The following is a 26,292-nucleotide window of genomic DNA, read 5'->3' as shown; positions in this document are numbered from 1 at the left end:
AATAGGCCAACAGTGATAGTACGCTGGGAAAATACTCGATTTATTTATTTTATGGTCTCCTTCCTTGAAATAACATTAAAAATATGTCGAATGAAAAGAGTTTAAATCCAAATGACCATTGATGTTTGTAGAAATTTGATTTTTGCGCCAATACAATCATGAATTTAACCACAAATGAAAGTCTCTCTTAGTCAAAGCCTTCTTGTTCAAATGTTTCTCATTTTTTCATTCATAAATTGTTAACCCTTCGTTTGACAGCGTAAAAGAATAAAACAAATCATAATGCTGGTATTCATCTTATCTAATAGACATTGACCGGCATACTCGGTATACTGGGTCTTTTTGATGGTGTGGCAGTTCAACAACCATTGGAAAAAGAACATTCTAGCTGTTGTCATTTTCGATTATCCAGTTGATCCAGGTGTTGTAGTTGCGGACTTTAGTGTAGACTCCTGGGAAATAAGGGTTGGCACAGCTGATGCCCCAGGACACGATCCCCTCAAAATAACCATTACAGATGAGAGGCCCGCCAGAGTCGCCCTGCAGCCGAACACAGCACGATGTCAACACAGATCACACAGTGTTAAGCATGATACAACACTGAAAATGTATTTTTTATGCACATTGTCCTCTCTCTCAGATTCACCTGGCAGGAGTCTTTGCCGCCCAGCGGGGAGCCGGCGCACACCATGTTGTCCGTGATTCTGAAGTAGTAGTAGTATTGACACTGAGGGATGATCTGGACATCCACAGCACGCAGGACGGGGGACAGGTAATAACTGTAGACCTGAGTGACGCCCCAGCCGCTCACTGTGCATATTGTGCCTCCTGGCAAAGGAGCGACTGAAGGTGGCAGCACGGCTGGCTGAACGTTGGCATTGAGCTCTGCAGGCTTCTCTAACTGATGTACAGTTCCAAACATTTAAATAATGAAAATTAAAATACTATAAATTGCATATTTAAACCTATAAACATGTCACTGTTTTCAACAGAATGCTGAAAATTCAGTTTTGAATAAAATAGAAAGCAGTCATTTTTTTCAAATATATAAGCTCTCTCTGTGTGTATGTGCGTGTTGATGTGTGTGCACGTGTCCGTGTGTGCACGTGAGTGTGTGAGTGTGTGTGCATGACAATCATTTGTTTAAACTTTAAATCAGCATAAATTAAAGGCAGAATGAAACTTCCAAACATTTTTTTAATTATTTACTTATATATCCTATAGATAGATAGATAGATAGATAGATAGATAGATAGATAGATAGATAGATAGATAGATAGATAGATAGATAGATAGATAGACAGATAGACAGATAGACAGACAGACAGACAGACAGACAGACAGACAGATAGATAGATAGATAGATAGATAGATAGATAGATAGATAGATAGATAGATAGATAGACAGGTAGCCAGACAGACAGATAGATAGATAGATAGATAGATAGATAGATAGATAGATAGATAGATAGATAGATAGATAGATAGATAGATAGATAGATAGATAGATAGATAGATAGATGACAGACAGACAGACAGACAGACAGACAGACAGATAGACAGATAGACAGATAGCTAGACAGATAGATAGATAGATAGATAGATAGATAGATAGATAGATAGATAGATAGATAGATAGATAGATAGATAGATAGATAGATAGATAGATAGATAGACAGATAGACAGACAGATAGATAGATAGATAGATAGATAGATAGATAGATAGATAGATAGATAGATAGATAGATAGATAGATAGATAGATAGATAGATAGATAGATAGATAGATTGATTGATAGATAGATAGATAGATGACAGACAGATAGACAGATAGACAGACAGATAGACAGATAGATAGATAGATAGATAGATAGATAGATAGATAGATAGATAGATAGATAGATAGATAGATAGATAGATAGATAGATAGATAGATAGATAGATAGATAGATAGATAGATAGATAGATGGATAGATTTGTTTTTTTTTTCCGGCTTCAAGAATGCTATATTTTTTTATATGATGCTTAATGAACTTACTTTGAGGAGCATAATGTCACTATCAAATGTCCTGTAATTGTACATGTAATACACCAGGACTCTGGACACATTGAACACCTGCTCAAAGCCTTCTTTTTTGGAGAGGTCATGTTCACTCAAAACCACTTTGATTAAATAGCTCCTGCGAACAGATCATGAGTAAAGTTAGTGCATGAGTTGTAGATACTGTAGCATGTTCAGTGTGTTTAGTTCCTTGTCTGACTTGTCGATAAAAGTGAATTGTGATTGAAATACTCACGGCCTCCAGCAGTGGGCAGCAGTAACCACCCACTGCGGGTGTATGAGTGTTCCTCCGCAGTAATGATAGTTGTTGAACTGGACAGAGGCCTGGGACTTTATGGAATAGGGCTCAACCTCCTGTCCTCCGATGATCCTCTGCTGCAGCGAGGCTGTGAATGAGGAGAATAATGATCGAGTGAGACCTCATATGTGCTAGATAAACACTAAATGCCAGCGGCCTGTGCACACGGGACATTCTAAAACGCTTAACGTGAAAAACGCTTAACGTGGCTTAATGTACTAAGACAGTGTTAAAAACACACCAAACTCAGGAAATATCATATTAATGAAGTATACAATGTCCCTGTGCACACCAACGTCTCTTAATAATGTATGCGCAGAAAGCAACATCCTGTTACATATGCATATATTTAAATGAGACCGTTTTGAGTTGCTCAGGTAATGCAGTGCTTTACCGTGAAGCGTCGAGATGGTGAGGAGCAAGGCGTATTCAAGGCATTTCTTCATGTTTAAGGGGTCTAAAAAAACACAGAGGACGTTTAGAGGTCAGTGGAAAACAAATGGAGCACGATGCAGACGTGTCAGCATCACGTTTTGGTCAAACATTGAACGAATGTCAAAGCAATTGTCAACAGGTTTAAGATAATACTAAAAGTAAAAGGTTTAGTTTACCTGGTCCCTCACCCGGACCAATGTTCAGTTTAGTTGGTTGGTTTTAACTAACTTTTTTTTTTTTTTTTTTACATTGTCAACAATAAATCGTCATCATTTAAAAAAAAAAAATGTCTAGAAACCATTAATATGACAATGTCTGATGTAAAGGATGCATTAAACTGCTCAAAAATAAAGACAAATAATGTGAGAAAATGTATAATGGTCTTCACAAAAATATGAAGCAGAAAAACTGTTTTCAAAATTGCTATTAATCAGAAATTATCATATTATTATCAATTATTTCTGATGGATCATTACACTGAAGATTGGGGTAATAATGCTGAAAATTGGCGGGAATAAATTACAATTGAGAAGATATTAAAATAGAAGTAAGTTTAAATTGAAATTATATTTCACAGCATTAGTGTTTCTACTGTATTTTTAACTAAATAAAAATAAAAACTCACCCAAGCACCAAAAGCTTAATCCTGAGCAGCTAAATCCCACTAACTTCCTTCCGCACTACCTAATGTGAATATTATCTTTGCTTTTATAGTGTAACCACATCTGTCCCTTAGGTTTTATGGTCTTGTTTGCACACTAACTATTCTCAAGAACAAAAACGATAACACACCAGGACTTGAGCTGACCCAAAAGCTCTCAGTATCTGCGATCGCCTCCTCTTATTTGATGCTATCGTGTCTAAGACCTTGCCTTTGATTCATGCACATTGTGCTGCTCTCTAAGGAGAAATCAAATATCTATAGTCTCTCTCATTTAACAAAACGGTTTGTCAGAGAATAGGATATCAGGTGGTGGCAAGATTGTGTGGAAAAAGCAATAGGGTGGTGTTAAACAAAGCATCTCTGCGTATAAGTTCTTTCCAATATCCTTTGACTGTAGAAATGAACGTCTGTATCCTCAGGGGAGAAGCTCCACCTAGGAGGATGAGTTTGCCATTTATCCCTCCTTGGATGTAATGAATATGTATTCTGATAGTGCCTCAGGAGATCTGATCAGAAAAATAAATGTTGATTTCTCTCCTCTTATTGTCTGAAAATCAAATGAGATATCAAATATGAAATAATTATTATTGTTGCTACCGTGCTACTTTTTCTTTTACGTAACTCATAATCTGTTCAGCCAGAGCATGTTATTGTTATTCTCTTTCCCTTGAGATGGGTAGTTACAGAAACATGGTGTGTATTTCTGAACCAAAATGCTCTTGTTGGGGACATAGGGTATAGGCAAATGTTTACTGCATCTGATGGACAACATGTTTGCGAGTTGCTGGCAGAGAGCACGAGGAGGTTTACATTAAGGTGCGGTCACGTTAGCAAATTTTTGCAGGTAAAAAAGGTCCACTGTCTGTTGTCAATAGAGATTCAACTATATTTTTAGGTCAGTTTAATGTAATTTAAAATGAAATGACAAGTTGACTTACATTTTTAAGAAAGCATGTTGTTGTTTTTTCCGGCATCAAGCTAAATTCCTATTGAAATGACTGTATATTAACAGAAAATTTGAGAACAAAGATAAATATGAAAACACCTTGACTAATTTCTTAATTTTGTTCATTTTAATTTCAAGATTTACTAATACAAATGAAAAGTTGTATTTGTTAACAAGTTGCATTGTGAAGTAGCATGAACTAACAATGAACGACTGTCTTTTTATTAATTAACATTAACAAATATTAATAGATACTGTAACAAATGTATTTGCTAATTGTTATTTAATATAAGTTAATAAATGAACTAATGTTAAATGGGTGATGAACTGAGAAATCAACTTTCTCTTGAGCTTAAGATATATAAGGTCATGGTAATATAAGATTATCCAGTAAATAAATTTCAGAGCTGAAAACTTCATTGTTAGTCAAAGAAAAGCTTTTATAGACACCAGGCCCAGAAAACGATTGTGTGCGCATCTTGATGTCATCTAGTGGTGAAACACCGCCTCTACTGAATAATAAGCTCGTGACTCATGGGATCACACTAGCCAGCAGCAATAAACGCATCGAAGAAGATATTGTGGAAGAACACTGTCGCTGCATAAGCTTCCTTTGGATCCTAATATTAGGAATGTGTGATACTTCATTTAATGATGTTCCAGCTTACGTGGGGAAGACCGTTTGTGTGTTTGCTTCACAAACTTCACTGCGGAATCGTTGTAAACAAGTCTCAGGTATTGGATTTGCAGACACAATGTTGTGCTTCTATATTCGATCCAACAGGAATGGTGCAACACACTTATGTGAGTAAAACATCTTTTTTATATGTAGGCTAATAGTAGTCCCGGGGCTGTGTGTTTTCTAGACAGACTACCCAAACGTGTGTGTGTGTGTGTGTGTGTGTGTGTGTTCACACTTATATCCACAGATTGTGCAGCCATGTAATACAGAAATAATAGTCCAATGAATCGCAGGTGGATGAGAAATAAATCATTGTGTTTGTTAGATAAAGATGTTTATGAGCCCTGTGAGAGAATCCCGGTTGCCGCTTTCAAATCAACCCCTCCCTCATATGAACTGAACTTGAACAGGAGCTGAAGCTTATTAAATATGCAAATCTTATCCAATCCTAGCCGTGGGCGTTTACTCTTAAGTCTCTAGTGCAGCACGCCCATCAAAACCCAGCGTTCAGGAGAGAGCCTCACAACCAGTGTAGAAAATAGCCTATTACTTATTAGTTATGATGTTTTTGAATGTAAAAACCACACAAACGTCATTAGTTGACCTCAGACAACAGTATAAAAAATAGAAAGCCAGTTCATGACACATTTAACTAATTAAACCTAACTGGAGCTCTATCATAATTTGAAATACAGTTCCTTTCCTGTACCCGTTTCTCTTTCTTCTTTCCAAAAGTTTAATCAGATTAGAGTAGACCAATCACAACAGACTCAAGAACAGACTGGGCCATCTGACCAATCAGAGGGAGGGGTTTAGAAGTGGGGTTTAGAGAGACCGAATATTTTTTAGACCCTTTGAGAAATGTGGCGATGTACAATGTATGAGAAAGTTAAAGTGTTTTTGACCTTGGATGCATGTATACCTATTGTAGGCGACTCTAAAACAAAATGATCACCATATCTTGTTTTTTTTGTTTTGTTTGGGGGAGGGAGGGGGGGTGAAACAGAAACACTCAGTTTCAGTCAATCTCATGTCAATCTTGAGTACCTATAGAGTAGTATTGCATCCTTCATATCTCCGAAAAGTCTTTAGTTTTATTATATTTTTAAAAGAAATATAGGCTGAACCGGGACTTTCCGCAAAAAACGAGCGTCTGGAGGCGTATCGTGTGGGCGGAGCTAAAGAATGACGAGCGCACACAAAGCGGTGACGTCCTCAAGCGTGGAGAAACCCATCGCTATTGATCAGATTCAGCTAATAGATATATGATCCAGAATCAGATCCGGAGGCTGAAATAAATTGAACAGGAGAAACAGCATCAGCAGGACGTCCGTCTCTGTGGTATGTACTGTATTTAGGGGCCTGTCAACATTTGTGTGTGTTTACTCGCAGTTCATGAGGACATGATTCGGTTTATGGACAATTGTATGTGACTAAACCTTAGCAGTAGCAAGCAAAATGGTTTTGCACGTCAGACTAGTGTAACGTTATACATAGAACAACAATGGAGTAACCATTAGCGCATTTGAATGACGAAGCACGCGATCGTGTCGTTTACTGACGCGACGATAGCCAATAGCAGAGACATTTGAAGCAGTTTAACTCACCGGCTGCTTCCAAAGCAGGACTGAACCTTTATCGCTGGGACCGTTCCATCAAAAACACACTTCTTTGGTATGATTTGGTGAAATCCTGACAGCAGTGACCGTGGAGATCCACTTTGCGATGCGACTGAAGCGATGTTGTGAAGCTTCCCGTCATTTCTGCGTTCAAACCGGTTCAAATGCAGCGCTGCCTTCCCGGAATGCTGTGCTGAAGCGTTGACGTTGCTCGACATCACCCATAGGAATAAAGTGAAGCGCGGCGCCTGGATCGACTGGATCTGCACCTGAGAGACTGTTTACGGCCGTGCATTTCCTCTCTCGCTCTAGTCACGCGCGCGCGCACCCTACCGGGAGAAGAGCCCGTACGGCCCATACAAGGACCTTCCGCTCTATCGACGTCAAGCGGACCCATACTCAAAAAAAACTCTCAGAAACTTGTGAGAAACCGGAAGGAGTATTTTTGACATGGAAATACTCTATCAAACATCCAACATTAGTTTTTTAAACTTTGTCTATGTTTAGGATGGGAATCCAAGTCTTTAACAGTGTAAAAAGCTCAGTATGCATGAAACAGCATTTCACCCCCCCTTTAAACACTCCTAATGCCGTGATTATAACTTCCCAGAAGGACAAATAAGAATGTTATTTTCCATCAGTGTGGTTGCTGATTTAGTTGTTAGTTATCATCATAATTTTCCGGGCCTATAAGATTAGTTCCATACTATAATAGAAATTACATTAGCAATACATTAGCATTTTTAACAACGGTCTGACTAATTATCATGCAGAGTTGGGGATATTTACCAGACATGTGTGATCTGGTCTTAGGCAAGGCAAGTTTATTTGTATAGCACATTTTATACCCAATGGCAACTGAGTTGCCAGATCTGCTCTAGTTACCACAGCTGCAGATAGAAAACGTTCCTGCTGATCCTGCAGCCTATCTGGCAACCTCGAGTCAGGGGGAGGGGGAGAGGGGATACACCTCTCGACAGTCATTTGAAAGTGATTGCAGTACCAGTTTTGGCCACAATCTTACATACACTTCCTTTAATACGTGTCCATTACACTCCAGAGGCCCAGTGTGTGTTATGAGAAGGTCAGAGAGGGCGACGCTGCTGAAAGCCCAACTTGAATCAAACAATGTTTTATTCCATGAAATCAGAACTTGGGAAACCCGAGGAACAGTGTTGATGTGATGTGGAGGGGTTTGGTAGATATAGTGCACCCGACAGTCAGTCCGGCTTCACATGCTCACATTAGCCATGCTGCTCTTTCTGGTGATGCTGAAACTCGTCGCAGCCAACGGTAAGCACAGAGCACTATCAGAAGCTGACCTTCTCTTTTTAGCTTTCTAACAGGGCAATATCATGACTCTTACAGTATTTAAGCTTAACTTTTGACATGACGTGATGCTCATGTTGGTTTCTAATGGAATACACCTTTGATAAGCATGTTTTTACTTTCTTAATTAGATTTCACTTTGATACAGGGGGCAATGGGTTTCATTGCTTATTAATATTTGATATACTTTTGTTGAATATAGTAATGATAATGATGCTGAAAACTAAGCTTTGCATGAAAGGAATACATTACAATATATTTAGTATATATTTCAAATATATCAAAATAGAAAATCGCTATTTTAAATGGTAATAATATTTTCACAATATTCCTGGTTTTACTGTATTTCAATAAATGTAGCCTTGGTGATCAGACTTATTTCAAAAACATCATATATAGGACTGACTGGCAAGATCAATAACTTTTTATATCAAACATCTTATATTTCAAGTTTTTGGGAAAATGTTACTATATATTTACACCATGACATCATTAGTGTCAATATATATATATAATTTAAAGGAATAAAAGTTTTTCAAAATCATACTTTTTTCCCCTTTCCTTTATCATGGACATTCTTATTTTCTTATTTTCCAATTACCCATTTGATACGCAATCATGCACCTTATTAAATACTGACTGTATTCATCAATCAAATATCTTAAATCATAAAACAACAACAGACAACTTCTTAACCAATAGGATTTTTAGACTTTATAGAATATCAGGCCTTATATCCTTTCATGGAAAGGACCTTGACCTTTATTTAACAGGGATACTCATGGTGTCAAGCTTGAGTTTGTCAGCTGTCAATTTGAACTCAATGTAAATGAGATTAGAGTTTTATTTCATTGTCCTTTCACAGTCACCTTGAGTTTTGAGCTATATAATAAATCTTTGTTATATTGTTTTCCAGGTCTGGACTTTGTTCAGGGGCGCATTGTTGGCGGATATACCCCCTCGCCAAATTCAATCAGATACATAGTGTCGTTACAGAGCTCAAAAGGGCAGCACTTCTGCGGCGGATCTCTGGTCCATAAGTACTGGGTGCTTACAGCCGCCCATTGCAATATTGGGTGTGTGATTTTTCTCCTTTTCTTTAAACAGATTCTCTGCCTAAACATGCTGTTTATGAGCTGATGGCCAAATCCGTGGGTGAGTCGAAAGGCAGAGTGAAGCACACAGGACGTGCGGTAACCTTGACCCGTCATCACTGTGTGGTACTTAATGAATGCTGGCTTATCTGCTGCTTGGCATGGCTGAGCCTGCTAACAGGGAGAAATACTGTCATTCAACTCATGTCCTCTACAAAGAGTCCCTGTGTATAACAAGTCATGTCAAGAAATCAGTTATCAAGCATATGTGTGGTATCTGGACAGCTCTTTCTTTATATACAGTATTTACATCGCGTTGGTGTGAGAATATCATCCCATAATGTTTCTCAGAGGGTGGCGGCTGTATTTTTGCTTGTCTTTAAGGATGGATCGGATGACGGTGGTGGCTGGAGACTATACTCTGGGTGTTTATGAGGGGACAGAGCAGTACTCCAAGCCTCTGTCGCTCACCCCACACCCTTTGTACAACAGGAGCACCAATAATGCAGATATTATGCTCATAAAGGTACATGTTCTTTGTGTATTAAATATATATCACTCTTAAGTGAGAGTATAATTATAAGGGTGTCACACTTGGAGTTCGGTTCACTTGGTATGTTTGGTCCGGACCAAAAAAAAAACATTTAGTCCTGGTCCGCTTAGTGTTCACATTGACATTTTAACTCCTAAACCTATTAACCTAAAGACAAAAAAGAATATGTTTATAACCTTATTGGTCGGCTTTTATAACGCATATTTTGCGACAGAACTTACTTAACATCCAAAACAATGCTGTGTGCTGGGCTGAATGCGCTTGTTGTACACCGATCAGGGGTAACATTATGAACACCTTCCTAATATTGTGTTGGTCCCACCTTTGTTGCCAAAACTGCCCTGATCCATGGACTCCACTAGACCCCTGATAATGTGCTGTGGTATCTGGCACCAAGATTTTAGCAGCAGATCCTTTAAGCCCTGTAAGTTGCAAGGTGGGGCCTCCATGGATCAGACTAACTTGTTCAGCACATCCCACAGATGCTTGATTGGATTGAGATGTGGGGAATTTGGAGGCCAAGTCAACACCTCAAGCTCTTTATTGTGCTCCTCAAACCATTCCTGAACCATTTTTGCTTTGTGGCAGGAGCATTATCCTGCTGAAAGAGCCACAGCCACCAGAATACCGTTTCCATGAAAGGTTGTACATGGTATTCAACAATGCTTAGGTAGGTGGTACGTGTCAAAGTAACATTCACATGGATGGAGGACCCAAGGTTTCCCAGCAGAACATTGCCCAAAGCATCACACTGCCTCCGCCGGCTTGCCTTCTTCCCATAGTGCATCCTGGTGCCATGTGTTCCCCAGGTAAGCGACATACACACACCTGGCCAGTAACGTGATGTAAAAGAAAACGTGATTCATCAGACCAGGTCACCTTCTTCCATTGCTCCGTGGTCCAGTTCTGATGCTCACGTGCCCACTATTGGTGCTTTCGGTGGGGTCAGGGGTCAGAGGTCACTCTGACTGGTCTGTGTCTATGCAGCCCCATACGCAACAAACTGCAATGCACTGTGTATTCTGACACCTTTCTATCTGAACCAGCATTTACTTCTTGAGCAATTTGAGCTCCAGTATCTCGTCTGTTTGATTGGACCACACAGGCCAGCCTTCGCTCCCCATGGCATCAATGAGCCTTGGCCGCCCATGACCCTGTGGCCGGTTCTCCACTGTTCCTTTCTTGGACCACTTTTGATAGATCCTGACCACTGCAGACTGGGAACAGCCCACAAGAGCATGTCAAACTCAAACAAATCCTTACACTTTCCCGTTTTTCCTGCTTAACACACCTTTGAGGACAAAATGTTTCACTTGCTGTCTAAAATATCCTACCCACTAGCAGGTGCCGGGATGAGGAGATAATCAGTGTTACTCACTTTACCTGTCAGTAGTCATCATGTTATGACTGATCGGTGTATGTGTGCAACCTACATGTGATGGTATTTTGACCAGCTGAGAACTCATGAAAAGCTTATAAAATGTTCAATAGGGTCAAAACAGTGGCCGAATTAATTTTACCTTACTGGCTATACATTATCCCTAACTTTATCAGTCCTTAAACCTGTTGATTAATCAGTCAAAATGAAGTGTTCAACAACACTATATTAACTAAAAGTTTAAAGTAGTTTTGGTTTTTATTTGGTTTTTATTAGTTCTGGTCTTTAAATTAGTCTGAGTGGCTCTCCGCAAGTGCTCATATGAGTTTCAGTTGTTCACTCTAGCAGGTGGCCTAAAGTGACGTCATTGAGTTACTGCCTGATCGGCTGACTGTGAAATCGCAGACTCTCTGAGTAGGTGCTTCCTTTAAATAAGTTATTACTTTGTGACCATTAAAAAAGTGATTATTATATACTTATGTAGGCTATGTGTGTCCAAGCGGCAACCTCCCGCGATCTCTCTTGAAGCCAATACGGAAGTAATGTAAACTGAAATTCCTCAACTGGCCTCTAGGGACAGGCTCCAGAAGGGAGCAGAATCTCATTGAGCCCCATGTTAAAATTCTCAAATTTAAAGCAGAAAAAAACATGTTTACAGCCTGGTACAAATTGTGGTTTTGGCTTATAAGGCTAATTTTGATCTTCATGAAAATTCTGGTGAATTTTTTTATAACTCATTCGTTTACGTAATATAAAGCCTTAAAGTTTTGCATAATTAAGGCCGTGGTTACAAGTGGATAGCCATTTATCTGCCGTCTATAGTCATTGCGTCACCAAAGCTCCGCGCAAATCCCACCTTTTTGCCCATTTTCTGTAATCCGGGAGTGACATTGAAAGATGGCAGCGCCCAGCTCGACCATACTTTAAGCTTTAGAACGGCTTATCGGAATCCTATGGGTGACGTCACGGACACTACGTCCATATTTTTTTACAGTCTATGTGTGTGTTGTATGAATTAGGTTTGGACGTCCTGTTGTCATGTGACCTACCAGCATCTGTTGCGTCGCTCAAAACGCATAGAGCTCATAAATGCTCTATATTCTGCTTTAATGTTTTGTAGAAAGATATTTTTATGAAAGATCACAAAAAAAAGATAAACAACTGGCAATATTATGTCTAAAATGCTACTTCACAAGTTCACGCTTACATGTAGTCAGATTAGATATTATAAAGTAAGCATATTTGGTTTGCTGTCTGAGGGGAGGGCTCCATAATTTGAATTTGGCTCGAGAGTACTCCGCCATCCGTGACTGGGATAGGAGCCAGCCAAAGAGAGGCATTGGGGTGGAGAAGTGATGCTGCAAATCTGTCATAGGACAGAGGTGAGGGACTGTAAACCCTAATGCGCAAAACAGTGAATTGGCTTGAGTAAAGCCAACTTAAATAAAAAAAATAGTTCAAACTAATGAACTTTTAGAACTTTAGTATTTAGAACTTTCTTTTTCTTTTGAGTTCACAAAACGGACACATGTGAAGTAATCTGAATTGCTTCATTGTTTTGAGTTTCATGAACTTGTTTCTTTTAATTAAGAAAAACTTTAATTTAATTAAACTGGGCTCTGAATTATATTTCCCAGCATGCTTTACAGGTTTTTTTGTTGTTGTTTTTTGCACCCTTAGATTCTAGATTTTCAAATAGTTTTATCTCGGCCAAATATTGTCCTATTCTAACAAACCAAACATTAATGGAAAGCTTATTTATTCCCGTGATGTATACATTTCAACTATTTAGCCCCGCCCACCAATTTACGCATGACATGCAATACAATAGGTAGCCTATAACATAGGCCTACCTGATGTTAAACCAGATCGAGCTACCAAGCAATAAACATACGGTTGAGGATACTGCCTGGACTCGACAGTAATGCAACATATATTCTGAGTTCATTCTAAAGCGTGATCTGAAAAGTAATGATTCATGTACAGTCAGATGTTCTTTGTCAGTGTGTCAGTAAATCAAACCAGTGACTGAATGTCAACTTGCGTTGATTCTCTTAGTAGGATGAAAATAATCTGTTATATAACAGTGATTAAATTCTATAAAGAAAGCGATTAAAGAAAGGTCCCTTTGCAATCGTTGGAGCAGCAGCAATTCATACGGAGAGTTTATCAGTGATGTGTTTATTAGTGACTTCTGTTTTATTCAACAAATCTCTTAATTACGTTTGCACTGTTAGCGAAGATAAAAGCATTCATTGTTGTACAGAAACTGAGTTGTAATGATGAGATCCTGCTTTAATGCGCTCAACATGTGTGTGAATGGCTACATCGATCATCACTACAACCTTTTATGCCATAATCTTAATATAATGCCACGATCTGAATATAGATCTAAATGTAATGCTCTTTTCACGATTAGTTGACCATGAGAGCTGTAATAGTAAGAATGCGCTAAAAGAGAGAGTAATATTATTTCAAATAGAAAGACGATAGCCAATCACAGCAGTGGGCGTTAACACTGAAGTCTCCCAGAGGACACGCCCCTTTAAACAGAGCTAGTGTGTAGAGTAGTAGAGTGCAGAGGCTAAAATCAAGGTAGTAAAAATGCCTTTTATTTATAAATCATGAAAATGTTTGGTGTGAAAAGCATTCTAACATTATATACAAAAAATGCTGGGTTAAAAACAACCCAAGTTGGGTGGAAAATTGACAAACCCAGAAATTGGAATTTTTGAATCCGTCCATTCACTGGGTTCAAACAACCCAATTTCTGGGTTTGTCTATTTTCAACCCAACTTGGGTTGTTTTTAACCCAGCATTTTTTGAGTGTAAGTGCACCCCAGGAAACATCATAAAACAAAGCAGTTCATGACCCCTTTAACATAACAAGCTTGTCATCTTTCATATGCTTTGTAATATAGTGTATATTGTATAATATATTCAGCTTTGCATCACATAAATAAATGATCATTTAAAGTCTAATAAATTGAAAACCAATTATTTTAAATTGTAATAATATATCACAATATTTAAAAAAATCTTAATTTTCGATCAAATAAATGCAGGCTTGATGAGCAGAAGAAACTTCTTTCAAAAACATTACAAATGGTAATGTGTCCAAACTTTTGGCCTGTACTGTATATATATATATATATTAGAACTATGTATAATATATATAATATAATATATCTTTCATACAAACCCTGATCTGTGTCTGTCTATGGATGTTGGTTCTTTCAGCTTAGTGCTCCTATAGAGCTGAACAGGTATGTGTCGCTCGCCCCGCTCCCCAAACAGAACACCGGGCTGCTGGCGGGCCGCATGTGTCGGGTGTCAGGATGGGGCTCCACCAGCCACAGCGGAGGTCTGAACCCTCTCACCCTGCGTACGGTCAAGCTCCCCATCGTCTCCACCTCCAAGTGCAACAGCAGCGACTCCTTCAGCGGAAACATCACAACAAGCATGATCTGCGCGGGCTCCAGAACGGGAGGAAAAGATGCATGTAAGGTACTGTGGAAAGATAACGACCAGCCGACATCCTCTGTTATCCATGATTCAACGCTTTACAGGGATAATGGCATTCTGCTGTTCCAGGGGGACTCCGGCGGGCCGCTGGTGTGTGATGGACGGGTCTACGGCCTGGTCTCTTGGGGAAATGGATGTGGAGATCCAAGGTTTCCAGGAGTGTACACGGCCGTGTCCCGGTTCCGCAGATGGATTGACCAGACCATATACAGCCCATATTCACGATGCCTTAAGTCTGCGGGTTTTTTCGGCAGGGAAGAGTAAACTTCTCTATGTTTGTATTCAAACAACATGCAAAAAATATTCTTTAAATATGAGCACCTTTATCCCTGTGGACTTTTTGAAAATAAAGTCTCCTAAAACATGCATTTTACATTCCCATGGGTTATTTAATTTATCCAAATCAAAAAAAAAAAAAAAGAACATTTCCACGTCATCTCTAAATTATGTAACAGCATTCTGTGGTGTGTTTTTTTTGTGTGTGTGTGTGTGTGTGTGTGTGTGTGTGTGTGTGTGTGTGTGTGTGTGTGTGTGTGTGTGTGTGTGTGTGTGTGTGTGTGTGTGTGTGTGTGTGTGTGTGTGTGTGTGTGTTTTTTGTCTTGCTAAAACTACATTTGGGCAACAAAAATAAATACCTTTAATCAGCAAGAAAAAATTAAAATCAAACATGTTAGAAAATATTTATATTTCAAATAAATTCTGTTTTTTAACTTTCTGTTCATCAAAGAATCCTGAGTAAAAAGTATCACGGTTTCTGCAAAACTATGAAGCAGCACGACTGTTTTAAACATTAATAATAACCAGAAATGTTTCTAGAGCATCAAATCATATTAGAATGATTTCTGAAGGATCATGTGACACTGAAGACTGGAGTACAGATGCTGAAAGAAATACCGTAAATACTGTTGTGTTTCTTGCAGGAATCGATCGTTTCGTGTCTTAACCCTTGCGTCCTTATGAACATTTTTGTCCTTTTCAGTTGTTTTCGTTTTATAACTTTGCCTGTGGTAATGCTAACTGCCTAAAATTTGACATGTGTGTATTTTTATTCGAATTTTAATATTTAACCACCATTTCCTTTAAAAAAAAACTATTTTTAACTTTTTAACAAAATACTCACACTCAGGCCCTTTTGGACAAAAATGTCCACATTAAAACCCATTAAAACTGCTATTTTTAATCCCGTTGCCATTTAAGTTTAAAATGATGACATCTTTGTTAATAGCCTTTTATGCTGTTGCCAAGGCTTCAACATAAATTTTTACTATTTTTTACTAGATGGTGCTATTTTTTTCAGGTTTGGCGTATAAAGCGAATACTCACTTTATTCCTTTTTTGTTTTTGTTTATGCATATTATAAAGCCAATTTGATAAATTATGCAGCTATAACTGTGTGGGTGTGTTGGTATGGATGTCAGAGTGTGGTGTGTATGTATGTTATAAAAAACATTGTGTGTGTGCTTGTAATATATGAGAGAGAAAAACTACACTGCAAATCACAAAGATTTGCAAAGAGCTCATTTTTGGAGATATCAACCTCAAATTAATAACAACCTCAAATTATATATATATATATATATTGTTGTTTTATAAAATATTATTCATAAATCATTTTCATAAACTTAAACTTTTATAACTTTTTTTGGTTTCACTTTTTACATTTTTTGACTTCAACAATAATCTGCCATGGATCTTCTTTAAAATGAGACCGAACTGAAGTCTGTGCTGCCAAGATTAATTTTTTTATTAAAGTTTTTCGACATGGACATTTTTGTCCTCTATGAACCTATGTAACTTTTTTTTTTAATTGATGCACAAGGGTTAAGAGATAAATGTGTCGCCACGAGTATAATATAGATTCGTATGTCTGTGTTTTTTACTCCCATAGTGATGCTCATAGAAATACACCCCATTGACATTATACGAGAAACAGTTAGAGTTAAAAATCTTCATTTGTGTTCTACTGAAGAAACAAACACACCTACATCTTGGATGTCCTGGGTGTAAGCAGATGAACATCAAAATTTCATTTTTGGGTGAACTATTGTGTTAAAGCTACACCGTGTAACTTTATTCGTTTATTCTTATGTGCTCATTAATGTATATTTACTTATTTCAAGTAATAAAGTATTCTCGTGAGTTTATAATACATACGGGTGAGGGGTTCAAATGCTGGTCGCCATGTTGCCCCTCCATCTTGAAAGTACAGTAGCCAAAGAGGGACATACCCATAAATTCAAGCTTCGCCTTTCGCGTTTTAACACTCGATGGCACCGTGTCGAATGTGAAGAGGGGGATTGCCATGTTAATCTTGGACTAAATCGGCCACCGTAGGAGTTAAAACGAAATCAGAATTGAGAGGAACAGAAACTATTATTCACTGGATGGTCATATACCTTTACACCGCTAGATGGGGGAAAATATCACAGTGTAGCTTTAAGTTCGTTGCTTGGTCCTATGGTAATGCTCATGGCCTCTGATTAGATAGCTTTCATTAATTCAGTGGGTTCAGATCTAAGGGACTGAAGAAAAAATAGGATACTGGGATATCAGTTAATCGCCTCTGTTTAGTGACCAGGCTGACGAATTTGTGATAAAGAGATCATGATCATAATCCAGCCACTTAAAGTGTTATGGGAATATGTATGAACAGTATAATTCCAATAAAGGGTTAAACAGAATAATAATAATAATAATAATAATAATAATAATAATGCATTCGATTTATATAGCGCTTTTCAAGGCACTCAAAGCGCTTTACATTGAAGGGGGGAATCTCCTCAACCACCACCAATGTGCAGCATCCACCTGGATGATGCGACGGCAGCCATATTGCGCCAGAACGCTCACCACACACCAGCTGATTGGTGGAGAGGAGACCGAGTGATGAAGCCAATCAGGATATGGGGATTATTAGGAGGCCATGACGGACAGGGGCAAATTTGGCCAGGACACCGGGGTTACACCCCTACTCTTTTTCCGAAAGACATCCTGGGATTTTTAATGACCACAGAGAGTCAGGACAGGTTTAACATCTCATCCGAAAGACGGTGCTCTTTTTCAGTATAGTGTCCCCATCACTATACTGGGGTGTTTGGACCCACACAGACCACAGGGTGAGTGCCCCCTGCTGGCCTCACTAACACCTCTACCAGCAGCTACCTGGTTTTCCCAAATGGTCTCCCATCCAGGTACTGACCAGGCTCAGCCCCGCTTAGCTTCAGTGGGAAACCAGTCTTGGGCTACAGGGTGATATGGTTGCTGGTCTAATAATCAAATGTGTAGTTAAACTATTATGCAAATGACCAAATAACCAATCAGCATTCTAACCTAAATTCGAGGTCATGATAAAATGGAGTCAGATAAAAGTAAATTGGAATTAAATTACTTTGCCCCGCTGAAAAGACCGAACGTGCAGAAACCTTCACCCGCTAATCATAAGCCGTCGACGATCATGAGACGATTGGTTGGTCCTTCCTATCGTTATGTGGGATAGTTGCAAAAAAATATGTTGCAAATGTTGTGAAGACTGATAAGAACATTTTTGTATCAATTAGTCCCTCTTGAAAATGCTTATTTGCTTGTACATTATCCCAAAACGTTTCATCAAAGGATATTAAATGCATTAAAATTTATTTTGTTTAGCTCAAATGATGTGAACGGGAAGTTATAACAGGGTATCCGCGGGGTCTTGAAAAGTCTTAAAAGGTGATAAATCAATTTTGGGAAAATTAAGACCCTTATAAAGTATTAAAAAGTCTTATCACGGCTTTATAAAGTCTTAAATTTTGAAAGTATTTTGTTCAAGCTTTGTCAAAAGAGTTTGACTCCAAAAAGTATTTATGAATATATTTCTTTTCATCCCCATAAGTATTAAAAAACGACGGGGCGCTCAGTCTGAGATCGGCTCGGAGCGCGCGCGCGCCAAGGGTGGAAATTAGCACCGCCACCAGCCAAATGCGGCTGATTTTGAGTTGTGGCGGGTAAACTCGCTTCACCTACCGAGCTGTTTCACCTCTTTGTAAACTTTGTTCAATGCATGCGAGTGCTGCCGTATGTGCGCATATGACCAGTCGTTTTCTCCGTCATCACTCGCGTGAAGATGCGCTGTGAGACTCGCACGCGCGCTGAGAGAAGATCTGACGCTGTGCATCATCCGAGAGCGCGCGCGAGTCTCACAGCGCACAAATATTGAGTTATCTTTCCAGTTTTGGGCTTAAACGGACAAACTCACACAAGAAGTATGTCAACATGTCCATCTTGATGAGTATCCTAGCAGACAGTCTGAATATGCCTTAAGAGTGAACTGTATAGTATGCACAGTCGAGAAAGACGAGCATATTATCCCTACATCAGGTCTTAAAGGCGCAGTAGCCTTTACTGCTGCCTGAGTGATGTCCTTATATTTAGTTTGACATTAAACAATGCTCTTGATTGAATAGCTTTTGTAAGTTTAATAAGGATTAATCTTTCATTTAAACAGTTAAATATGCAGTTATTTTACATTTGATTACTTTATTCAATTTCTGTACCTTTCTGCAGGCCAGTAGGCATGTGCATTATTATTTAATGAACACATGAGTGAGGTCGAGTTAAACATTTTAGTTTGAATTTTATTTTTCGGTTTTCGGCTTTTGTTTCTTCTTTTTTGGTTTCGGCCAAGAAGTGATTTCGGTGCGTCCCTACTGACAATGTTCTGCTCAGTATGTTGTCAACACGCTTCAAAGATGCCAGAACGAATAGTTTCATTGTTGGGACTAAAAACCATAAAACTGAAAGCCATAAAAGACCACAAATCATCGTGAAAATGTCAGTATTTCATTGAGACTTGAGATTAAATAAACTGCTTAAGTATTGTAGAGCTTGTAGAATTAATTTTCACATGCAGTTACACATTGTCAGTTAAAAACAAAAAAGTGGCTGGTAAAAACATTGAGTGGTAGACTTTGAAAAAAGCGCCCTGGCGAGCGCTGTCTACGGGTGACGTCATGTATTTTGTGAAATGCGCAGTTAGGTAATGTGTCGCCAGTCGCCCTCCATTCGTTGCGAAACAGATATGCAATATAAGAAATACAAAATTGGCCTACGATAGAGATTTTAAGTCTACATTCGACTACAACTGTTTATTAAAGGTTTGTTGACGATTAGAACTTGAAGTGCGATGAGGTCTTAAAATATTTTGAGAAGGTCTTTAAAAAGTCTTAAAAAGGTCTTGAAATTAACTTCAGGATTCCTGCATATACCCTGTATAAAAGCATTTGACGTTGAATTGTACGCGCAACAAAGGATGTTTGCACATTTAATAGGACTGGGTGTGTCCACAATTACTCTTTTCTGGAGGTTGTGTTAGTTCCAGGAGCTTTTGGTTTCACTGCCTGCACATGACACCACATGTAAGATGATCGCCGCATGACAGGCCCCATGTGAACTACACACTATCATTCACTGCAGTTTATGTGTGTATCATATGAAAGCATCCAAATGCTCCATTTCATAATAAAAACTTGTATGTATCTGGGGCATCATTCATTACTTACATAATTAAAAACAATAGGTAACATGGAGTATAAAGGTTAAACCAACCAACAATAAGGTCACATGGGAGGAATGACGTTTTTGAGGGGGCCACACACGTTTGGAAAAATCTGATGGATCTCTGAATAGTGTTTCATGGAAAATAAAGTGCAGAACAACCCGTTCCTACAGGGCAAGCATTGTGAATGAAAATGCCATAAAAAAATGAACAAATACTAAAGAATAATTTCACATGCCAGTCTCCATTTGCTAAAATATTAAGTGACACTTATTTTGATACAACAGATATTTTACAGGCAACTATGTCAACTTATTCTACAAACCCGAACCTAACAGTCTACATTTCTGTTAACAGTCTAGTTAATTGACATGTCAAGTACACAAAGTTACTTTTACAGTGAAGAAAATAAGTATTTGAACACCCTGCTATTTTTCAGGTTCTTCCACTTAGAAATCATGGAGGGGTCTGCAATTGTCATCGTAGGTGCATGTCCACTGTGAGAGACATATGCTTCACATGCTCCCCCATGCTTCACAGTAGGGATGTTGCTCTTGGGATGGTTCTCATCATTCTTCTTCCTCCAAACACGTTTAATTTAATTTTAATTTGTTACATTTATATAGCGCTTTCCTAGGCACTCAAAGCTCTTTATATATAAGGGGGAATCTCCTCAACCACCACCAGTTTAGTGGAATTATGACCAAAAAGTTATATTTTGGTCTCATCTGACCACATGCCTTTCTCCCATGACTCCTCTGGATCATCCAAATGGTCATTGGCAAACTTAAAAGGTTAGTTCACCCAAAAATGAAATTTCTTTCATTAATGACTCACCCCAATGTTGTTCCACACCCGTAAGACCTCTGTTCATCCTCGGAACACAGTTTAAGATATTTTAGATTTAGTCTGAGGGCTTTCTGTCCTTTGAATGTAAGTGTATGCCCACTTGCTGTCCACGTCTAGAAGGGAATGGAAACATCATCAAAGTCGTCCATATGTGACATCAGTTGGTTAGTTAGACTCTTTTGAAGCGTCAACAATACATTTTGGTCCAAAAAACAAATAACAAAAAATACGACCTAAAAAAAATGTAAAAGTGTTCCTCAAATAAAGTGTCAAACTGCTGAAATCACGTGACATTGGCGATACGAATCACGAATCAATCTGCTGATTCACGACCGTTTGAATCTTTATTTGAGGTTTGAAAACAAACGCGGAAGAGAAGACAATGCTGAATAAAGTCGTAGTTTATGTTATTTTTGGACCGAAATAAGGTCCAAAAGAGTCTAAATAACCAACTGATGTCACATATGGACTACTTTGATGATGTTTTTATTACCTTCTGGGCATGGACAGCAAGTGGGCATACAATTTCACGACAGAAAGCCCTCAGACGAAATCTAAAATATCTTAAACTGTGTTCCGAGGATGAACGGAGGTCTTACGGGTGTGGAACGACATTGGGGTGAGTCATTAATGAAAGAAATTTCATTTTTGGGTGAACTAACCCTTTAAGACGGGCCTGGACATGTGCTGGTTTAAGCAGGGGAAACTTGTCATTGACCAGCTCCTCCTGTGTAGTTCTGGGCTGATTTCTCACCTTTCTTAGGATCATTGAGACCCCACGAGGTGAGATCTTGCATGGAGCCCCAGTCCGAGGGAGACTGACAGTCATGTTTAGCTTCTTCCATTTTCTAATGATTGCTCCAGCAGTGGACCTTTTTTCACCAAACTGCTTGGCAATTTCCCCGTAGCCCTTTCCAGCCTTGTGGAGGTGTACAGCTTTGTCTCTAGTGTCTTTGGACAGCTTTTTGGTCTTGGCCATGTTAGTAGTTGGATTCTTACTGATTGTATGGGGTGGACAGGAGTCTTAATGCAGCTAACGACCTCAAACAGGTGCATCTAATTTAGGATAATAAATGGAGTGGAGGTGGACATTTGAGGGTCAGAATTCTAGAGGATAGACAGGTGTTCAAATGCTTATTTGCAGCTGTATCATACAAATAAATAGTTTTTTTTTAAAAAGCATATATTGTGATTTCCGGATTTCCTTTTTTTATGTTATGTCTCTCACAGTGGACATGCACCTACGATGACAATTTCAGACCCCTCCATGATTTCCAAGTGGGAGAACTTGCAAAATAGCAGGGTGTTCAAATATTTATTTTCCTCACTGTAGTTATGAAATATTGCAGTATTTATTAGACATTTTTTTTATAAATCATTAGAATTTTTTAAAAATTATTATTATTCATGTGCCCTCATATTTTTTTTAATCAAAACAACTTCCCCTCCCTTTTGCAACAACATCTCTTTTCTCTGATGATGTGTTTACTGGCGCGAGGGCGGGGCAACCTGTCACTCATGTGAGATCGACCAATAGCAAACCACAACCATCCAATCAGTTCCCCAAGGACAAAATCAATTCCCGTCCTACTTTAGTTTTTGTTCCAGAAGCTGTTTCACTCATCACAATAGGGATAAAAAGACTATTGCAACTTCTGATTTATGCTGACTTTAAAAGGGAATATAAAATGCATCCTGTATCTTTTGATATTGACGTCAGAGACTGCGATTCCTGTCACACTCTAAGAATCAGTTGAGAATCACAGCTGTAGTCTGTCAACACATCATTTCCAAGCACACTACGCTCGTGTTCTTCATCTTTCCTCTCACTGTCTGAAGCCTCAGCATGAAATAACCTCTCTGGTCTGTTTTTTAGCAAACCAAGACGAACTGAACTGAACTGAACTGAACTGTTCACCATTTCAGCTATTCAGAACAGAACAAAATGGCCTCTCATTCACAGATGGGAGGAAGCCACGCATCTCGCTTCCATCCTGCTGGTCGGACATTTCTGCAGTGGAGTGACAATGTCTGCTGCTCAATCCTGGAAAGGTTAAGACTGTGCCCAGTGCAGAAGATTATACTCTCAAAATCTTGGAAAGAGGAACAAACCCCCTCAGCTCATATCCAGATTGTGCCAGTATGACTTCAGCATCATTCCAGCTTCTGATATTATAAAATGAAAACCTATGCACAGAGGGGGGAAATATCCCATATTGCCTTCTCTTGCTATTTGCAGGCATGCTTTAATATCATATTCTGTTTGCTGGGGCTCGACTGAAACGCATGTAATAAGGATGAAATAACCAAGTGAAGAACAGGCTCAGAAGATTTAGGCTCTTTTTTTTACAACTAAGATATAAGGTCTTACAAAATGTAGATGGCATTTTGGTAGCAGATTAAAAGTGTGAAACACTGTGAATCAGGCCTAGCTCTGATTTGCTCTTTGTCTGACTCAAGATAAACCCTCAGTTTCACTAGGAGGTCTGTATAATAATTTCATATTGAAGCTAGATATGGACAGACAGACAGACAGACAGACGGACGGACGGACGGACGGACGGACGGACGGACGGACGGACGGACGGACGGACGGACGGACGGACGGACGGACAGATAGATAGATAGATAGATAGATAGATAGATAGATAGATAGATAGATAGATAGATAGATAGATAGATAGATAGATAGATAGATAGATAGATAGATAGATAGATAGATAGATAGATAGATACCAATCTTGGTGGTTCATGGCTTTATTTTGAGGTAGTTTTTTGTCCTGGATATATTGAGTTTTTGTTTCAGAAATGTTCTGTTCTACACAATTCAACATAGAAATAAAATATCTACCAAATTAATGTCAGGATGGCTTAACCACCATGCATGATGCCACTTGTGTCAAGGATAATATATCACACGTTTAGATTTTTTTTTTACTTAAGAAGCATATGTTTGAAAACTTTATAATGATTTTTATTATTATTATTCAAGGTGAGAGTTATGTGATGGTGATGACGTTCTAGAGTCATTACATCAGCAATTTTGTAAAGAATGTTATATAAACGTCGTCTCAAAACGTATGACATCAAGTTGCATGTTTAATAGGTTAAACTAGAGTTAAATATTAAAATACCATCTCGGATATCTTTATTTGTGAGCATCTTGTTCCATGGACAAAATAGCTTGGAAATTTCCCAAGATTAATATTGGCGATAGCTGCAATGAAAGAACTGGAGAGGAAGCCCGCGCCTCAGTGACGTTCATTCTCCATCAGGGATCTTTGTTTTGCATCGCTTCCCAATTTGCATTTGTTTCTCAGGTTTTCCATACGACGCTCCAGCCGCCGAAAAGCCCCGAGCGCGCAAAGGCGCATTCCTCCGCGCGCGTCCACTCACGTTTCGACAATTCCTACGTTGGGAAATTTGGAATAGTTGAAGCGGGCGCGAGCTGAAAGAAGGAAATTACATGTATTCGCCCCGCGTCCCAGACATCCACTCGCGGAGACACGTGCGATAGAGGTAAACAGGCGAAAGATTCGCTCGACAAAATTCACCTCGCGCGATCCATTCAACAGAACATACAGTAGCCGCGGTTAGTTCATACAGCATGTCGGATGTATTACCGTATAACGAGGACAAAATGACTCATTATGGCAACGACGGGGACGAGGAACACCTTTCCTTCACCTGCCGCCTCCAAGACACCAACAACTTTTTCGGTAGCAACCAGAATAAACGACCACCAAAGCTCGGGCAGATCGGGAGAAGCAAAAGAGGTAATGGACAAAGCCTTTGTTTATTACATGTTAATTCCATGTTGCGCTTCCCATTATGCCGTAACCCACGAAATTATGTGTCAAGGGATGATTTTTTTTTTTTTTTTTTTTGGGGATAGACAGCGATTCTGACACAATGATGTATTGCGCCATTTCTGTTGTTTTAAAATTCATGGCAACATGGAATCTCCATCTTTGTGACACTGCATGGCGTGAGACAATAGCTGATGTGTGAGTTGGTCTCTCATCATCAACCCATATGTCTCTGTTCATTTAACAGTCATTGAGGAAGAAAACGACGGGGAAGCACTGGACAAGAGCACAGAGAAATCCTCGTCTGCGTGAACCGACCCAAAGACTCCTAAACCTCTCTGATGTGTATATCCAAAGACATTGTGAAGAGGCTCTCTCTCCCATCTGACAACAAGCACTCCACACATTCTCCTCTCCCTAACTCCATTGTCCAGGGTTTACAGTGCGACGGGCTGAACCGGCGGTCCGGAAGAATGGCCCAGGGGGGCTCGAAGGAATACTGTGTTTTCCAAACTATACTCCGAGATATGTGCAATGACAGGGTTCGGTCTCATTAAAGAGACTGGCCTCTACTTTTCTTTTCTTTTTTTAATTCCAATGAAGCAATTTGATAGACTGAGCAGACGGTACCATTAACACCAAACCAGTATCTTCCCGCTTAACCCAGTAGCCTACTGGTGGTGTTAATGGTATACTAGCAATGTCATCCTTTTCTTCCACAGTGGATCCTCCAAAGAGGTTTCACTATGTATGTAAAAAAAAGCTATTTATTAAATCTTTGGATACATATTTTGCAGTGTTGAAGGTTGAGCAAACGTTTTATATAGTAGACCGATGACGAGAAGTGACTTTTGCTTTGGATAAATGTTTTGTATGTAGCTTAACTGTGATTCTCGTGATCTGCTTCGTTTCATTTCATTCATTTGATGTCCGGGTTCAATCTGGAATGTCAGTTTAAAGACAGTAGCCTAACCTTATAATCGTAAAAAGTATATTTACTGTAGATGTGCCAAATTATCCTGAGAGAAACATATATTTCTGTGCTTTCTTCACGGGTATATTAATATTCGGTGGTCATGTTTACAGGGCTCTTTCATACTTGTGATGTATTCTAGTCATGCATGACGAACCTCAAGACCTTAAGAACGTCTTCTTGAATATAACGTATTTATCTCACAGAACATTTCTACAGAATATCTGTTATAATAAAGATTTTGAGAAACATTCAAAGAGACGCCGTTTTTTTCCCTGACACATCTCTAATGCTCCGCTGAAATCTGTGCGTGTGCACAAATCCATGGGACGTGACATTTCCGCCTCTGCCACAAGCTTTCAATGATTCATGGTTTGGGATTAGCATTGTCAAAGCATACCATCTAAAAATCCAGTCCGCCGAGATCAGGAGGAATCACGTGGCGTGTCAGAGCAAATATTATCTGCAAACTGTACGAGTGAGTTTCCCAGAGCTTCTCCTGCCAGTCTCGAGGTAACGTTGTTAAAAACACTGGCTGGATGG

At 39.0% G+C, this 26,292-nt stretch overlaps 3 protein-coding genes across 3 annotated transcripts; 2 read left to right on the top strand and 1 right to left on the bottom strand.

Moving 5' to 3' along the window:
• Positions 1–32: 32 nt before the first annotated feature.
• On the bottom strand, positions 33–2,963 carry si:dkey-33m11.8 (trypsin-3). The gene is made up of 5 exons (XM_067431074.1): positions 2,755–2,963; positions 2,298–2,448; positions 2,039–2,180; positions 647–901; positions 33–540 (listed from the first exon to the last, which is right to left on the bottom strand). Exons 1-5 carry the CDS (start codon positions 2,804–2,806, stop codon positions 385–387), a joined length of 756 nt encoding a protein of 251 aa, XP_067287175.1. The 5' UTR covers positions 2,807–2,963; the 3' UTR covers positions 33–384.
• A 4,623-nt stretch (positions 2,964–7,586) lies between these two features.
• On the top strand, positions 7,587–14,897 carry si:dkey-33m11.7 (trypsin). Its single transcript, XM_067431073.1, has 5 exons — positions 7,587–7,999; positions 8,952–9,111; positions 9,514–9,655; positions 14,301–14,567; positions 14,655–14,897. Exons 1-5 carry the CDS (start codon positions 7,942–7,944, stop codon positions 14,847–14,849), a joined length of 822 nt encoding a protein of 273 aa, XP_067287174.1. The 5' UTR covers positions 7,587–7,941; the 3' UTR covers positions 14,850–14,897.
• Positions 14,898–24,012: 9,115 nt separating this feature from the next.
• Positions 24,013–26,006, top strand: camk2n1 (calcium/calmodulin dependent protein kinase II inhibitor 1). The gene is made up of 2 exons (XM_067431109.1): positions 24,013–24,743; positions 25,024–26,006. The coding sequence occupies exons 1-2, from the start codon at positions 24,575–24,577 to the stop codon at positions 25,086–25,088; spliced, it is 234 nt and encodes a 77-aa protein (XP_067287210.1). The 5' UTR covers positions 24,013–24,574; the 3' UTR covers positions 25,089–26,006.
• Positions 26,007–26,292: the final 286 nt, after the last annotated feature.

This window comes from Pseudorasbora parva, chromosome 22 (genome assembly GCF_024679245.1).
Source record: "Pseudorasbora parva isolate DD20220531a chromosome 22, ASM2467924v1, whole genome shotgun sequence".
Lineage (NCBI taxonomy): Eukaryota > Metazoa > Chordata > Actinopteri > Cypriniformes > Gobionidae > Pseudorasbora > Pseudorasbora parva.
Note: the sequence above shows the minus strand (reverse complement) of the source record. Positions and strands in the feature narration are given on the sequence as shown.

Excerpts from the sequence above, each read along its gene's own strand:
- camk2n1 (XM_067431109.1), top strand. The coding sequence starts at position 24,575 with ATGTCGGATGTATTACCGTATAACGAGGACAAAATGACTCATTATGGC. Across the intron at positions 24,744-25,023 it reads GATCGGGAGAAGCAAAAGAG|TCATTGAGGAAGAAAACGAC; the intron begins GTAATGGACAAA and ends TTCATTTAACAG.
- si:dkey-33m11.7 (XM_067431073.1), top strand. The coding sequence starts at position 7,942 with ATGCTCACATTAGCCATGCTGCTCTTTCTGGTGATGCTGAAACTCGTC. Across the intron at positions 9,112-9,513 it reads GCCGCCCATTGCAATATTGG|GATGGATCGGATGACGGTGG; the intron begins GTGTGTGATTTT and ends CTTGTCTTTAAG. Across the intron at positions 9,656-14,300 it reads CAGATATTATGCTCATAAAG|CTTAGTGCTCCTATAGAGCT; the intron begins GTACATGTTCTT and ends TGGTTCTTTCAG.
- si:dkey-33m11.8 (XM_067431074.1), bottom strand. The coding sequence starts at position 2,806 with ATGAAGAAATGCCTTGAATACGCCTTGCTCCTCACCATCTCGACGCTT. Across the intron at positions 902-2,038 it reads GTGACATTATGCTCCTCAAA|TTAGAGAAGCCTGCAGAGCT; the intron begins GTAAGTTCATTA and ends ACTGTACATCAG. Across the intron at positions 541-646 it reads GCGGCAAAGACTCCTGCCAG|GGCGACTCTGGCGGGCCTCT; the intron begins GTGAATCTGAGA and ends GTTCGGCTGCAG.